The sequence below is a fragment of the Anoplopoma fimbria genome, chromosome 9, assembly GCF_027596085.1.
Source record: "Anoplopoma fimbria isolate UVic2021 breed Golden Eagle Sablefish chromosome 9, Afim_UVic_2022, whole genome shotgun sequence".
NCBI lineage: Eukaryota > Metazoa > Chordata > Actinopteri > Perciformes > Anoplopomatidae > Anoplopoma > Anoplopoma fimbria.
In genome coordinates, this window is record NC_072457.1 from 22,919,622 (window position 1) to 22,936,576 (window position 16,955).

The following is a 16,955-nucleotide window of genomic DNA, read 5'->3' on the forward strand; positions in this document are numbered from 1 at the left end:
ATGTTATGAGTCGGAAGTCCAAAATTAAAAAAAAACATCCAAATGAAACGAAACAGGACTCAAACAGGTTATGACTCTTTGGCACCTGCTCATACAAACATCCCCCTCACCCCTCCTCCTCTTTCTTCTCTCCACCTCCCCCTTCAACTCTTCTGTCCTCACTTGCCTGTGACTTGCTCTCTCACTCTCTCTCTCTCTCTCTCTCTCTCTCTCTCACGCTCTCTCGCTCTGTGCCAAACTTGTTAGTTTCAGTACAGAGAGCGTCGTGTGAGGATGGGAAAGACCTGCGGGGCACAGTAAGTCTATGCGATATTATCTCTACTCCACACCTGTTATGATTTGTCTTGTAAACGTTAGTAAAAGGAGTCATTTTACAGCGTCCTGTGTCATAACAGATACAGGTTGTGACATTTTGATTTAATCTGATTGGTGGGTGAAAAGCGAACTAATAAGTTCCGTTAAGAGAGAGCATATGGTGTCTGGTGTTTTAGTTTCTGTGACAGCGGCTTCTCATGATGTTGTTTTTTTTTTACACTAAGATTATGACGCCATGAGCTCCCGGATTTATAGTCAGTATGTTGAGAGCAGAGCAGTAATTTTTTTTTTTTTTAAAGAATTTGCACAAAGCATGAGAGTCTCATCCACCACTCTGCATTTACATTCTGCAGGAAATGCAGTCACTGTATCAATCAGCGTTTAGTGTTTGTTGTGGTTTGGGATGGTTTCTTTGTGTTGGATATATTTAATTAATCAGGAAGGATGTGAAACGAATCATTCGGGTGATTTTTGGTAAGATAAACTTGAATTTGAGAGGTGACTCACAAAAGCTGTGTGGGACCTGAGGTGAAGTCAGTGGCTTGAGCTTTGAAGTAGGTGGAAGTTATTTGCAGGATACACTTTGTTACAATGTTGGGGGGGGGTGGGAAAATTGCACCTTCTGTCACCTGTTAACCCCCAGTGTGTGTTGGTAGGTGTGTGTGTGTGTGTGTGTGTGTGTGTGTGTGTGTGTGTGTGTGTGTGTGTGTGTGTGTGTGTGGGGGGGGGGGGGGTAAAGGTTATCTTTAAGACAGTAAAGATATAGTGGAGTAATGTCTGCCTGCACATAGAATGATATCGCACGCCCACTGTGTCAGTGTGATACGTGAAATTATTTTAGTGCATGTGAGTGCATGTGAGTGCTAGCTCATGGCTGACACTCTGCACAGTTGTAGCTGATAAGGACGATATTATTGTCACCTTGCGTGTGAACACAGAGAGTTTAAAATAGCTTCATTCACTGTATTAGCAAGCAGACAGAAAAAAAAAAGTCATCACTTACCCACATATATGGTCAGCCATCGCAAGTGAGGCAGGCTCCCCACGCGCTTAGTGTTTGACCTCGAACATGACAGACATGACTGACACTTTCTTTTTTGATTACAGTTGATCGACCCACAATGCACGTGAGACATGACCAACAAGGCCCTCTGGGATAACTCAAAAAGCATGAGCAGCATGGAGCCTAAAGGTACATACAACACACGCACTGTACGCAACGGTGCAGGTTTATGCGAACAAATGAATGAATGAATGAGTGAGTGAGTGAGTCTCCCTCTTGGATACATGCGCCGTCACATATGCAGACTTAAACACCTGACCTCTCATCTTGATTGTCAGCTGGCTGCTCCCCCACGGTTCCAGAGGCAGAACTCTACCGCAGCGTCATGGCTGTGCTGCCCAGGGAAACAGACAACCAGCAGCCCCAAGACTGTCTGAACAAAGGTACAATAGATCTCCTACAACACTGTCAAATAAAGTAAAAGTATGACGATATGAAGACTTTTTTCTTAGCACTGGCGTGGTTTTTTACCCGTCATTGCCGTTGGCTCTGCTCACATGTCATTTGTGAGATCTTACAAACAACATCATCTGATTTTATCACAGGGGATCGTTATGGTAGAGAGTATTGAAGATGTGCTAACAGCAGAAAGATTTCATCATGTAAATAATGCATTCACTTTCACTACGTGTTCAATATATCTGGACGTGTGGTGTACAGACGTCACACTTGATTCTCTCTCTTTCTGTGTCTTTCTGTATCCAAAGCAGTTCCTCACTGTAAACCAACAGATATTTCCCAAAGCCGGCCTTCTAGTGTTAATCACACTGAGCAACATTTAGCCGTGTCAGCAGTGTGACAGCTGTTCACTTCTTAGTCATCAGACATAGTTCAGATCAGCGCTGTCATAGAGAGTGGTGTGACACATTTAGCCAGTCTGTTAGCCCTGTGGAAATGTTGCATCTGTTAATGGCTTGTGTGTTTATCTCTCTGTGTGTGTGTGTGTGTGTGTGTGTGTGTGTGTGTGTGTGTGTGTGTGTGTGTGTGTGTGTGTGTGTGTGTGTGTGTGTGTGTGTGTGTGTGTGTGTGTGTGTGTGTGTGTGTGTGTGTGTGTGTGTGTGTGTGTGTGCAGGCATGCTGAGGTGGACGCTTCACAAGAAGGTTCAAAACAATCCTGCGAACAGCTTATCTCTGCTGTGGGTGCTGATAAAAGAACTGGAAAAGGTAGTGGCATAAAGGTTGACAAAAAAAACAGTACTTCCACAACAGTTTATTTTTGTACCAAACACACAAAAATTTGTGGCTGGCTTTTCTAGAAGATATAATATTTACTGATTTGAATTGAATTGACTGACCATGAACCTTATTCATCATAATTAGCTAATTATAATTGAAGTTAATCAACTCATCGTTTTATCCATGAAATTTGAACTAACAGAAGCACTAAATCTTTTAAGAAGCTGATTATTATTTTTCAGTTGATGAACTAATCGACTGACTGACTGATTGATTGAGTGTGTGTTTTCTCTGCAGGCTGAGAGATGGGACTCTCGCAAATGCATCATCCCTCTGCTCCACACACTCATGTATGCCATCATTCAGGTACAGTATTGCTGCTACAGTGTTGCTCAGACCTGCTTGTTAGTATTTTTTTTTTTACACTATTTATTGAATGCATACATGTAGGAATTTCCGCTTTATCAGTTTGCAGAGCTTAACTGAGCAGATAATATATGTACTATCTACATTTATTTTGGGAGGTGTAATATAAATGACTGAAAATATCTGGTTAGTCTAAGAGAAATCGCAAAATTCCATCAGACGGACACTATTGCTCCTAGACAGATTGCGTTGGTATACCAGGAAATGACAGGTATACAATGTAGTTTCAGCACTGTTACTGAAGTTGTTTTTTATTTCTGTATCAAATGTCAACAAGGAAGTGGATGCCTGAGAAGATTGCATGTAGGCCTGTGCCTAGTTTTTCTTCATATTTCAACATATAATTCGCTTATCGTAAAATGCAAAGGGTGTTTTCCTTCCCGGTATTAGTAGTAATGAGTGTGTGTGTGTGTTTTTTGTTGATATTCCAGACAGCCTACATTCCAGATGAGCTGTACAAGCGGGTTTACGACTTCTGTAAGAGACTCCTGACCTACCCCCATCCCTACTGCACTGTGGGACTCAGCTACACGCGACAGATAAAAACTGAACGCTCCATTCCAGGTATTATCCAACTCTCAGCTGCACGTTTCAGTCTAAATTCAAAACAGGAGGCAAATGTTCCATTTTTAGAACTTCCTGCTCCAGGAGCTCCAGCTGCCGAACACGGTCAACACCTATATAGCCTGTAATTGACACTTTTATATGCTGTTAATGTTATGAACAAAGGCCAGGGGGAATCCCGTGATCTGGATCAAAGATGACAGGGATGGTTTTACTTACAGGCATTCTGTCGTGACGTCAAAGTTGCACACAGTCACTTCCCACAAAGGCCAATCCCTTAGGCGGATCAATCCAAACATTAATTATCTATTATCATACTGTTGACATTGGGCAGACCACACATACTTTGTTATAAAGACTAGAATGAATTGACTGACTGACATCTGTTTATGCTGCAGAAATGCCAGACCAAGGTTATTGTGATGTTTAATGAACTGTTCATTCATCAAGCATGCCTCAGTTGAGCCATATGAGTATTTGCAACCAGGCACTGCCGTTAAATGCCCGCTTGATCCACAGGTCTGATGTACCAGAGGATGGTCACAGCAGAGCAGAGACTTAAAAATGAGCACTTTCCCTTTCAGGAAAGGTGAGTCATGAATAAAACTAAAAAAAGACACCAGAAACCAAGAAGTGGAATTGAAGATTTACCAAGGCTTGTTCTATTCCTTCTTTCCGTGTAAATCCCCTTCAGGGTCTTCGTCCTGGCCGACCCAGAAGTCTTCTCTGGCTCTTTGGGACAAGTCATGTCGGGCGATATTGAGACGTCCTCTTCAGCTGTAGATGGATCTCCGAGTCCTTTCGATCACATGTGCTGTGTGGTCCAACACTCCATACAGGCTGCTTTAGGAGCGGAGCAGTGCCACGGGCCCAAACTGGCTCGAGCCCTCAAGGTCAGTGGAACCGCACAGAGCTGTTACGCTTTGTCTATTTTCCTTTTTTGGGTCTTGTTATGTTCAGTTTATGGCAAGTTTACCTGGCCTGTTTTGCTCTCTAACAACCTTGTCCTCATACTGATACACGATGTGTACAGTAAATGTGAACGTTTTCCGCATGCTTGCCCATTTCCTCTTATCTAGTCAGAGCTTGTTTAATTGTTTAATTATTATCATCATCAAATGTGACTTGACTGTACACTCAAATTCCGAGCCCATGCCTTTACAATTGTTTCTCTTTTAAATGTGCTGAATGAAAAAGATGTTTTGGCAAGTTTGATAAAAAAAACTGTGCTCTCCTTCACATAACCTCGTAATCCACCTGATTGGACAAAACGCTTCTTCAGTCCCTCTCTACGAAGCTTAATTATATCATAATATAAGCTGAAATCCCTTTCTGAATATATCTGAGGAAGCAAGTAGACCATGCAAGCAGCGAGCTTCATTTAAATTGCGTTTCCTGAATCACATAGTGTGTATATCAGTTAGGGCTGTCCCGATTACCATTTTCGGGGCCATTGAAGCTTCAGTGGGTAGTATTCCCTAACTGTATCAATCTCTTTCACATATATTGCATGCATATGCATGCTTACACACACACACACTCACACACTCAGAGGAAAGGAAAAAGAAACGCCTCCTCAGTCAGCTGCTAGAAATAGTTTTTTTCTGTCGTGGTGGAGACGGCAATGACGACACAAGCTGTAAAAAATGTTCTCAATCTTGCCGACATTATTTACCTATATTGTTCTTTACTTTGCAACTATTGTCTAATGAGAGATTAGTAAAACAATCATACGCCAAAGGTTTTTCTTTTTATTGAAACAAAAATGGATACAAAATGTGCAACAATCCCATCAAAATAAATGACAGCGATAGCCCATAAAAACTAATTTGCTCATATTCAGGCCTATAAACAAATGAATTAACATACAAAATAAAGGACCTGGCTTTGTTGAGGCTTTCTGTCTATCAATCTCTCCTCTGTTACAGCACACACACACACACACGCACCCTCTACAAACATGTATAATGAATAATGTGGGGTTACTGTTCCTTATTTTATGAGCTATTTGGGATTTCTGGGGTTATGTATAGCCTACATATATACAAAAAATAAATTATTGTGCAAAAATGCATTTGATTACTGATTTGGACGACAGATACCATAGCAACGGTCGAAGCTTTGAAGCCCCCTGGGTAAAGCCTTAATAAGAATGCAGCTCTGCAGTTAGAAAGTAATGTTATGCTAATCTGAAGGCTCATATGTGTATAACAGGACGTGTCATGACATGTTGCTTATCTTCTCTTTAGTTTCCAGTTAATCTCCAATATGTGAAGTAGTCTGGTTGTCCAGGCTACTTCACAACATCTCTTTAGCATTTTATTTTTCCATGTGAATGCACAACTGCATATGCTGACTGTTGCCATTCAGGAGGGAGTGAATGACCTTTGTTGTCACTTCTGTACATTTTAAGCTATAATCAGTTCCTACCAGGATGACTCTCAAGTTGAGTGTAGTGTCAGCAGAATGTAGTCGTGCTACATTTTTAGTGGTGGCAGCAACTTCTTCATTTTCTTTACTCCTGGATCCAAAAAAAGTTTGTACGTGTTGTATGAAACATCCTGAATGAAGGTCTGTCTCCTGGCACCGATCCTAAAGTAGCACCTCAGCAGGACGCACACACACACACACACACACACACACACACACACACACACACACACACACACACACACACACACACACACACACACACACACACACACACACACAAACAAGCGCGCTACTGACCCCTCACCTCTTTGCTATTAATACAGACTCTCTGTGTGTTTGTCTTCCTGTGTGCATGTGAGTTCACCCATATGTGTTTGTGTGTTCCGGGACAGGACATGGGTCAAGATGTCGAGTCGCACTTTCAGGAAGTGTTGGCGGCTCTTGAGCAGAGCGCGGAGGAGGGCGGCCGAGGGGAGGGGGGAGCGCTGAGGAGCCGTCTTCAGCGGCTGTACAGCAAGATCGTCACGGATGCAGACTCAGGTAGGAGCTCTCTGAGAAATGAAACACAGCAAAGACGTGCAGGGCAGAGTCTGTCTGAGGCATAACACAACTTATTGGTGTATCAGAAAATCACAAGAACCACGGTCACTGCTGGTTATGTAACAGACAGGAGTCAAATGGAAAAAGGGAAGCAGCAATAAGGCTGGAAGAGGATGTGACCCTGTTGGACGAAGTTCGAGCAATCTTGATAATAACTGATGAAAATATGCACAATGATATGCATTATCTTCTCTTATTTAGAATTCTTATCTGTTTGAATGCATTTGATTGCATCCACTTCAGTTGTAATAGGATGATAAACGCTGTGGCTAAGTCACATCTCACAAATTATTGTTGCTGGAAAATTAATTTGACCTACGGGGCTCTCAATTGCTCATGCAAAAGTTGTGAAAATGGTAGTCAGAGATGGAATTATCTCATGACTATCTCTACATTGCCGACCCCTGGCGTAAGATACATTTAGGGCTTTGTTGTGTTATCTTGACTTTTCCTTTTACGTAAGTACTCACTGCCCAGGATGATCTGGTATCCCATTCAGATTAACTGAGGATGATTTATGGAATGAAATCTTCCTCCTCTCCTTTTACAAGAGGTTTCTACTTTTTTATCTTCAAATATTTTAGCGATATTTAACAAGTGTATTAAAAACTACTTCACTGTAAGCCAGCACAGTGCTCTGTTCAAGCTAACATTGTAAGTGATGGACATGTTTTCTGTGTTACTGAGATCAAACATGTGACCAGGCCTCTCTATTTAGCGGTTTCCTCCGTGGCCAAATCAGTCAAGTCAGTTGTTTGTATTTTTATAAATATCCGGATATCTATTTCTGTGACATCCACTCTTATCATGTCAGCGACCCATCTGATGAACCTGCTCTCCCTTCATCCCAGCTGGGAGGTGGAGGGATAGACAGCAGTGTTCACAGACAGGACGTTGTGAGGAGGTGTTTTGTTTTCAGTATCATTGTGACAGTTTTGGTCTCTTCCTATCTCTCTTCCTCCACTCGTCTGTTTGTATTGCAGAGCCATTGTCCGGTGGACGACTGAGCGACTGCCCTCCACCGAACCCAGGGATGAGCTTCCACATGTGGACGGAGGATCTGGATATCTGTGAGTGGATGTGCACGCCGTGGGGGGTCTAGAGGAAGTTGTTACTACCAGTCAGCTGAACTGAATAAGGGTGACACTGGAATTATCTACTCAAAACTGAACTGGATAAAGGGAACCTGAAATAAATGGAAAAAATGGGAAATTATACAGATAGAAATCCTGATTAGAAGAACAAATTGAATTCAGTGTGGCTTCCCAAAGCTTTTGAAAGTCATTCTGAAATATATTGTGGGCGCATTTTTCTTTGAAAGCCCCTGCTCAAGGGTTTATCAGAGCTGGACTCGCTTAATGTAAGAAACTGATTCAACCCGAACAGATTTGAATTGAATCAATGACTCTGTGAAACAGACTGTGCAGACATCTCTCAATGAAACACCCAGAGCCTCCTTCCATCAGTTCTTACGTCAGTTCTTTCCCAGAGGAAGAGCGGCCATGTGTACCCTGCAGCTCCATAACAAAACGGTTACACATAGCAGAAAAATTTAGTCTGCAATCTGTCTATAAAGGTTCCTTAGTTTGCAAGTGAAGGGGGGGTGGGGGCATGTGCTGCGATATGACAGCTGATTGGACACAGAGAGAGCAGCTGAAACAATTATTGAAAGTTCTTATTCTGTGCTGTGGTTTGTGCCGTCTTGCTCCATGTGAGTGTTGACCTCTGAATTACACGTGACTGATGAACCAGTGAACATCCAGGGACAGGATATTGAGATTGTGCAATCTTATAAGTACCTGGGTGTTCACTTGAACAATAAACTGGACTGGACTAATCATACAAATGCACTTTATAAAAAGGGTCAGAGCAGACTCTATCTGCTGAGGAGACTGAGGTCCTTTGGAGTGCAGGGAGCACTCCTGAGGACCTTCTTTGACTCTGTGGTGGCATCAGCCATTTTTATGCAGTGGTCTGCTGGAGCAGCAGCATCTCGACAGCCGACAGGAAGAGAATAAATAAACTTGTCAAGAAAGCCAGCAGTGTGCTGGGGTGTCCACTGGATACGGTGGAGGTGGTGGGAGACAGGAGGATGATGGCTAAGCTATCATCCCTGATGAACAACACCTCTCACCCCATGCAGGACACCCTGGCAGCTCTGTGCAGCTCCTTCACCACGGCTGCTTCACCCCCGGTGTGTGAAGGAGAGGTACCGCAGGTCCTTCCTTCCTGCTGCTGTCAGACTGCACAACCAACTCTGCTCCCAGCAGACCACATGACACATGACAATAAAAACATGACAATAAAAACCTGTGCAATACATTACACTGTGCAATAATAGTTAAAATAGTTTTTTCTGTCTGTAAATATAATATTTCAGTTATTGTTGTTTTTCTACTGTTTCTTATTGCTTATTTATAATACTTGTTTTTTTATTTTCATTTTTTATTTTTATCTTGTCTTTCTTCTACTATGTCTCTTGTGTGCACTTTACTCTTTGCTGCTGTAAGCCTGCAAATTTCCCCTCTGCGGGACTAATAAAGGATTATCTTATCTTATCTTATCTTAATGCTGATATGTCGACAGGGCGAGTGCTGGCCAAGTGGGTTCGGTCCAGCTCCATGTCGGAGCAGTTCTCCCTCAGCCAGGAGCTGGAGGACTTTGAGCTGGGTGAGTCGCCCAGCGACCTGATGCCGTCCGACATGACTCGCTTCTCCATCTTGTCCAACGACAGCGGCATCGAAAGAGACCTGCCGCCCGGCCCCGATCTCTCCCTGTCCTCATCTCTGGACTCTGCCGGCATAAGTGCATTGTGGGAACGATGCAAAGGGTAAATCTAATACCTGTCAGTTTACATTCAGATAGATGATGCCCACTGCAAGTTTTGTGTATTTTACTTAATTTGAAGTCTCTGTAGTAAGAAATGCATAAAAGACTGAATTTCCAGAGCATACCATTGGTTTTAGTTGTTTAGAGCCATTGTTTTCCAACTAAATCATCTTGAAGACACTTAAAGTACGTTGAAATAAAGTAGGTAATCCTTTCCAAGCTCATTTACTGTAGGTCACTTGTTTTGAGTTCAAGGAAACGCTTGCACAAAGATTTAAGAGTCTTTTGCTGAGCTTGCGAACGTCATAGATCATGGGATCCGTTTTGGTTTTCCAAGCCTCACGTCATTTTGAAATGATTAGGACTGGGACTATGACAGTTAAAACCTTCTCCTTTTTCCCCAGTGAGCAAGATCCGGCAAGGCTGTCACGGCGCGGAGGCATCAAGATGAAACCGTCGGTGAAGGACAGCATGGTGCTGATGCAGGACACCCTGGAGGAACACGCAAGCATCGGCGGAGGAGGAGGAGGTGGAGGTGGAGGGAGGGGAGGAAGACGAGAGGCGACTCTGCAGAGGCGGGCTGGAAGCAGCGCCATGCAGAACCCCTTCCCCAAGCAGCAGAGACACTTCACTGCCAGGATAGTCGCCATGGGAGACGACAGAGTCCTGGGTCGCCTGGCCAAGGCCTACTTCTTCTTCAGGTGAGGGACTCATCACATCACAAGACGACAAAGCTTTTTTGAAAGCAGCTGGATATATGCGTCACTGAGCTGATACAATATATTTCTTTCAGTTTTATATTTTTTTTATCACACTGTACTGCAGTTGTTAGGTATTCTTTTCTGACAACTGAGACCTGCATGGTATCATTTATGTTTGTTTCTCACGAGCAGGTCTTAACATTAACTTTCAAAAGTGGCTGACAGGCTGACGAGTTTTCAGCTTATGATTGCCGAAACTGAAAATGTGGTTTCCATTATAGGTCCACTTTCAGTACTTATCACACTATGTGGTCAGCTTGATATTGACATGGTGACATGAATACAAGTCTTGTGTATGCTGAACATGCTCTGCAAAATCATTTTACCATCATATACCGGGATACTTTGCCTCCTAAGACTTCACAATTTATTTATTTTTTGTTCAGGTTTATCTTATTTCCACATTCGTTTGTGATATTGATGAAATAGTCAAACTTTTCACCACACAATCATGTTACTTCAGTTGCTACTCTCTGCACGAGAGTAGCTGAACCAATGGGTGTGCACAGTTGTCTCATGCTGCATTGTTTGGTTCTGAATCTACTACTTTACATTCTCTCCATGTCAGCTTTGGGAAGCTAAACAGTACTTCTTCTATTGCTAATGTCATACGTTGAAACCCAAAACCCGTTTTGCTGCTCAGTGACGCGTGTACACACACTTTGTGCTTCTCACGAAATCTGTGCTTGTCTTTGCAGGAAAAGGGAAGCGCGGAGGCTTTTTCTTACCATGAAAGTAAACCTCCAGTTTTACTACATCCCTGTTTGCGGGGCAACAATTCCCATCTCCTCTATCAAGGTAAGGCCACTTCCTCCACGACAACAAACCGATGGTGTGTTGTCGTGTGAGAGTCAACACACTCTAGAGATAACAAGACAAATGGCTTCCTTCGTAATAGATGATCAATACGTCAAAATTCACAATTACCATGTTTTCGATGCTTGTTTATTTAAAGTGATAATGTGGTGAAGTAGAAAATGCTCAGTTCTTAAGTAAGGAGTTCCTATACATTAAATTTGGCTGCAATTCTTTTGAGAAGAACGAGTCATTAAGCAAACTTCAAGGGTTAATAAAATGGGATAGAAAGATGAGCAATATATATATATATATATATATATATTTGCTTGGCTGCCTCATTCAGTGTAACTTTTAATGTTGCTCACCTTTTCTTTCTAACAATCTGTTTTTAGTTATTATTTTTATATTCATTTATTTTTCTAACTTTAAAATAAATGTTATCTATTGTGTCTTTTCTCCACCAAGAGCTTCCATTTAAATAGACCTGAGCTGTTTGCCTCCTACTCCTCAGGCAGAGAATTTTTCCATGCAAAATTGAACCCTCTCAATGTTGTATTTTTGGTTCTTTCATGTCCCTTCTTTTCTAGGAAAACCTCCAACAATCCAAAGATAATCTCTGCACTCTCGGTTCCTACTTGAGCATGGTGGACCCGTGGTACAACTCTAACATCAAGAGTTTAGGCTGCATGATCCCCAAACTGGCTAAGATGGTACGATAGACTTTTTCACAGCAGGCCTAAGTTGAATGAATCCTTTGTTTGTGTTAGAAGTACTTGGAACAAAGAAGAATTCTCTTTAATTTGGATACTTGCGTATTTTCTCCTCCCTCTGTTTTGTAACTTGTCTTGTCTGAATGACGTACAGACCCGATTTAGTCAAGTGGCAACTGTTGTCTGCCCAAGTTAAAACGCAGGAAGCTGCATAACATCTTTCAATTTTGATTTCATTGGAACCACAGCTACCGTGATAAATGCAATAATAATAATATATAAATGGTTTTGATAATGAAGAGATTAATTGCTTGTGGTTACTGCTCTGTATAAGAATAGTGGAAAAGCTTGTTTTGTTCTAGTGTTGAGTGCTCTCTGGTTAAATCCTTCCTATGTTATACTCAACTAGATTATATGGAATTTGTCAAATGTTTCACTGACGATATATTTCCTTAATTGCCTTGTTAAGTCATCGTGAAAACACACCTCATACACACTCGACAGAAACAAAATATAATTCACCAAAACCCTCTTGGTTAGTCTTCCAACTGTTCCAACAATAACAATAAAATACGCTGGCTCTACTTATTCTCGGGACACAAAATAAAATAAAGAAAATCCGCAGAATAAAATTCCCAAAAATCTGAACTTTTCAAGTTACTGAAAAAAATGGACAGTTGTGCATTTTTGAATGGTTGAGGTTTACATTGTGTTTCAATGACATGTGACACAACAAGGAAGAACTAAAGTTCAAATTTTAAAATAAAAAAGGTTATGTCACTTTTCTGTTACTTAAGTGACTCTTGGCAAATTACCAAGCGCTGTGGTTTTACCTGAGAAGCAGTTGACCTTTTAGTGACACATTTATATTCACTTGATATGATATATAAAATTAGTTTGTGGTAGCAACATCATGCAAACAGGGAGCTTCATTTCTCATGACTACTGTCTTCTCTAGAAACAGACGAACCCAGGGGGACATAAAGACCCCTTTGTGTCTGATGTCATTTCCTACTACGTTCGGACCGGCCAGCAGCCCGTCTACTTCACCATCTACTTTGTTAAGGTAGTGTGATACATTTGATGTGTTATGTATTTGTATGTGAGGGTTAAAAGCACAGTGTGCTCTCCAATCTGAAGCATCTACTGAGCTGAACAGCTTCATAGCTAAGGGTTTTCACACAAAATGATTCACATTCTTTAGATGTCTTTTGATTTTTTTTAAAGCGTTGTTTGTTGTTCTATTAGATCACGTTCACCAACATGACAAAGAACCCTGTGGAAGATGTGTTTCTCACCCATCTAGAAATGGAGTTGCCTGAGTTCAGACAGATCTCAGCGTCAATTAAAGGTGAATTGGGTGTATATATATACATTATTTTCCCAATGTTGTCTTTGATATTCGTACAAACCTGCCGTTCTATATCTGCACACAACCAAGTTTAACAACACGCCTGTCTCTCAAACAGAAAAACAGAAGAAGAGCTCGGGGGAAGTCTGTGGGGCCGTTGTCTCGTTGAATTACAGAAAGGTAAGTTTGCTTTTTTTTTAGATCCACTATTATCCCCACCAGGAGAAACACACATGTCTGTGAGTAAGTGTGAAACTCTGTGTATGTCCACGGTTAATATCAAAGCTGCAACAAACTGCTTCATATTTTTGGTGGCCAGTCATAGCTGCTTGCTGACAGACATCTCGTGGTTGCGGTGACTCACACTTTCTCGAAACACCTTTTATTGCCTGTTTTATACCGCAATTGACTGCCTGCTGACTCCCTTACTCACTACACTTCGAGACACTGTGGGGAAAAACTTAGACTGTGTGTCTATCGGAAAAATTGTTTACCCACTTTTTATTGTTTTGGACAATGTGTTTTGGCTAACAGCTGACTGAACTACACACACAGCTTGTTGCAATGCCACAGCTCAGCTACTGCTCTGGGGCCAGAGACATAGTTATTTTGGGCATTTTTATTGGGCATCAACCTCAAGTTTATACGCATTGTGTCGTAAAAAAAGACCCGAAGCCTAAATAAACACTTCAAGTTGTGGTTGCGCCCCATGAAATGGAGCTGAGACGCACGCCTGCACAGAGACATCTGCATGGCGTATTATGATTATTATGATACACTTGCAGTCTAGACAATCTAAGAGAGAAAAGTCTGAGACATCTAGTTTTTTAGTTTTGTTTATTCAATCACACAATACAGATACATTGCAGACACACCAGGCAGAGTGCAGATCTCTGGTTTGTTTATTAGGTAACTGCCATGGAAGCCACACTGTAGCCACACGCCTCATTAAATGACCAAAAGAATTGCTCAGATATATTGTGTATATACGTGTTGTTTGTGTGCATTGTGTGAATGCAAAAGGCTTGACACTTGCATGCTTTGTGTGTTTGTGTGTGTCCAGGTGACATTAAGTGGCCGAGACGTTGACAAAGGAATGTCAGTCAGGACGTCAGGAGCTCAGATCAATGCTATTCCCTCCAATGAGGCAGAAGGTTCAGTATTATCTCTAACACACTCAGCATTCAATACTCAGACCCCACTGTATGTTTTTAAAAAATATATATTTCATGACTTTGTCTTATACCTTCGCTCCCTATTTGTCTCTGCCTTCGTCTCATAGATCTGAACTGTTTGACAATGACACTGAATGAATCTCCAACAAAATCCAAAAACAACGCTGTGGTGAGTCAAACATCTCTAGTGGATTGTCCTCACATAGACAACTTATGTTAAAACAACTCATAGAATGCAAATTATCTATACGATGATTAATCCTCTCATCCTTTTATTTTGAAAATTCCCAGGAGTCAAAGATTCGGTTCAGCAACATTAAGATTCGCACTTTGGAGAGTCGAACCTTTACTGTTACACTGGACAGAGATTGTCGCAGGAGCTACAGAGATGTGCAGAGGTGAGAGAGTCTAGCATTCCATTGTTTTCGCCACTGAGTAAAGGTCATATAAAGGTTTGGTGTTTGATAGGTTAGAAAAATGATCATTGATAGCCGAAATTGCTAACAAAGCACAAGCAGAACTAAGAGATCTCTTCTTCTCTTCCTTTTTTAAAGTGGAACCCTACAGTTTGTATATGAAATTGCTCAGTCAGGGTCTAGTTTGTGCCACACCTTGATATGCATCCCTTTCTGAAATGGATTTTCTGTGAATTTAGAATAAGTAGCTAGTAAGACTTCTGTGCCCCCTAACGCTGATGTCTCTATTGTGTTGCAGCATCGAGATCTCCCCGTGTCTCGATCCAGGATACTGCGTCCAGAAAACCATTAGGTCCAAATTCACATTGGGAGAGGACAAAGACGCCGGACTGAGCAAATACATGAACAAAGGACTGCCTCTACCGATCAACACATTTGCCGGCATCATCACCTGACGCGGTGGAGTCACCCCGCAGAGAACTTTGAGAATTAACACCATCAGCGCTGTGTTTTGATAGCGAGAATGGCTGTAAGTCCAGGCGGACACATGAAAAGACAAAAGGAAACACCTTTGAGTCACACTGAGCTGCTCCTGGAAACAAAAACAATCACTTCTGTCAGTTGGGTTTGACTGGCATGTGTGGAAAAAGACTATAAATCAAAGCAACACATACAGTACCAGTGTCACTTCTTGCAGTTGATGGAATCTTTTTTTTTTTTTTTTTTTACAGTAACAGCAACAAAGTTGTGTTTCCCAGCATGGTTATTATTGAACTCCTCACAGTGTTTCTACTACCGTACATATTTTCAGTAAATCTATGCAGATTGGATTGCCAAAGAACAATACTGCCTGAAACACTAGAGAGACAGGCAGAGGGAAATAAGTGAGCAAAGGTAGGACATTTAAGATTCCAGGACTACTGGTAATTGGATCACTAATCAGGTGACATCCAAAAATCTCTGCAGAAAGTCTGGAAATTCAGTTTTTTCTTAAAGTCACCATGCGGAGGGGCAGATTTTAAGGGCTGATGGTAACAGTGACGCAACTTAATAGACACACTACCTTTTACTGCCTTCTTCACACACACACACACACACACACACACACACACACACACACACACACACACACACACACAGTACACACAGACAGTACACACACGATACACACAACAGATTGCAGACTAGCCCGGTCTGTCGACGACTAAAACGTGCAGATTGTTGACTGGTACGATGACAGCTGACATCTACATGTTGCCTTTGTCTTTGCTGAATAACTCCATAAAAACCTTGCCATTCCCGTACCTGTTGCATAATGCAAGCATGTCATGAAGGTGCAAATAGTTTGGAAACGCTCTGGAACGCTTCAAGAACCACTCTATGTTCAGAAGCAGGAGCCACGTGACAGGAAATACTGCAGAACAGAAGCAGCTTTTGTGTTGGACTGTATCAGACAGACATATGCACAGACTGATGTCTGCTTGTTAGACTTCAGAGCAAATGTCAACCGGCCACACGTGCAGGATTCTGTGTTCCCGTGCTTGATCATCATGCAAGACAAAGAGCAAAGTTGTGCACATGCCAGTTATTATCTGAAACGCATCAGCCTTGAGGTGAGAGTATGACCTCTGACCTCCGTCCACTCCCTGCCGCGTGTTCCATGATACTTAAATGTCCTAAACTGAATCTATTTGCACTAAAACTGCAGTTTTTTTGTTTTTTTTTATACTGTGTGAAGTAGCAGTGTGTAAAGCATGTAATATGACTACATGCAACCCCCCCCCCCCAAACCCCCGCCTCTGGCATGATCTCAGGCAGTAAAGGTCAACCGCCTCATGAACTAGGTGTGATGTATTATTGGGTGCACAACATGAAATCATGTTATTGTGTGTGTGTCCGTGCGACTGCTGGGCTGGCAGGGTTAAAATCATGAGTTTGAAATTCGTGATGCATTTTGCACATTCTTTTTCATCAAATTATCCATGTATAATGAGGACGCCTTTTCAAAATCAAAATGTGAGATGGTGTAAATACGTGATTTCGTTTCGTAACACAGTGTTGTGTGTTTGTATAATAAATGTGGTAAATCTTGAGTACATTTCTTTTGAATGAACAACGACTTACTTCTGAGCTGACTGAACAGAGGAAGTGGATTTAAAACACTTTTACTTTGAGGCCACTGTGGAGTGAACTTTTAACACGCTGTACGTGCGCTCAGCGGCCACCAGATGGCGCTGTTTAGCTACCATCTACCCAGCTCCAGCGCAGGTTAACACGGGGACAGTCCCATTCGCTGCCAACGCACACACCGACCCCCACACCTGCCGAACAGCTGGTG

The 16,955-nt window shown here is 42.0% G+C and overlaps 1 protein-coding gene across 2 annotated transcripts; it reads left to right on the plus strand.

Annotated features, from left to right (window-relative positions):
• The first annotated feature begins 260 nt into the window (after positions 1–260).
• On the plus strand, positions 261–16,694 carry LOC129096039 (phosphoinositide 3-kinase regulatory subunit 6). 2 transcript variants are annotated; one of them, XM_054604687.1, is made up of 21 exons: positions 261–296; positions 1,423–1,507; positions 1,657–1,761; positions 2,451–2,542; positions 2,852–2,920; positions 3,412–3,544; positions 4,064–4,133; positions 4,239–4,437; positions 6,370–6,517; positions 7,561–7,647; positions 9,164–9,407; positions 9,811–10,107; positions 10,866–10,965; positions 11,553–11,675; positions 12,634–12,741; positions 12,924–13,026; positions 13,145–13,206; positions 14,090–14,180; positions 14,309–14,370; positions 14,493–14,599; positions 14,916–16,694. In XM_054604687.1, exons 2-21 carry the CDS (start codon positions 1,450–1,452, stop codon positions 15,070–15,072), a joined length of 2,415 nt encoding a protein of 804 aa, XP_054460662.1. In that variant the 5' UTR covers positions 261–296; positions 1,423–1,449; the 3' UTR covers positions 15,073–16,694. The 2 variants fall into 2 exon arrangements, with proteins under 2 accessions (XP_054460662.1, XP_054460663.1); XM_054604688.1 differs by having other exon boundaries at positions 12,640–12,741.
• The last annotated feature ends 261 nt before the right edge of the window (positions 16,695–16,955 follow it).

Bases quoted from the DNA above. Each gene is read 5' to 3' on its own strand.
- LOC129096039 (XM_054604687.1), top strand. From the start codon at position 1,450: ATGACCAACAAGGCCCTCTGGGATAACTCAAAAAGCATGAGCAGCATG. The intron at 6,518-7,560 runs GTAGGAGCTCTC...TTTGTATTGCAG, and splicing joins CGTCACGGATGCAGACTCAG to AGCCATTGTCCGGTGGACGA. The intron at 11,676-12,633 runs GTACGATAGACT...TGTCTTCTCTAG, and splicing joins TCCCCAAACTGGCTAAGATG to AAACAGACGAACCCAGGGGG.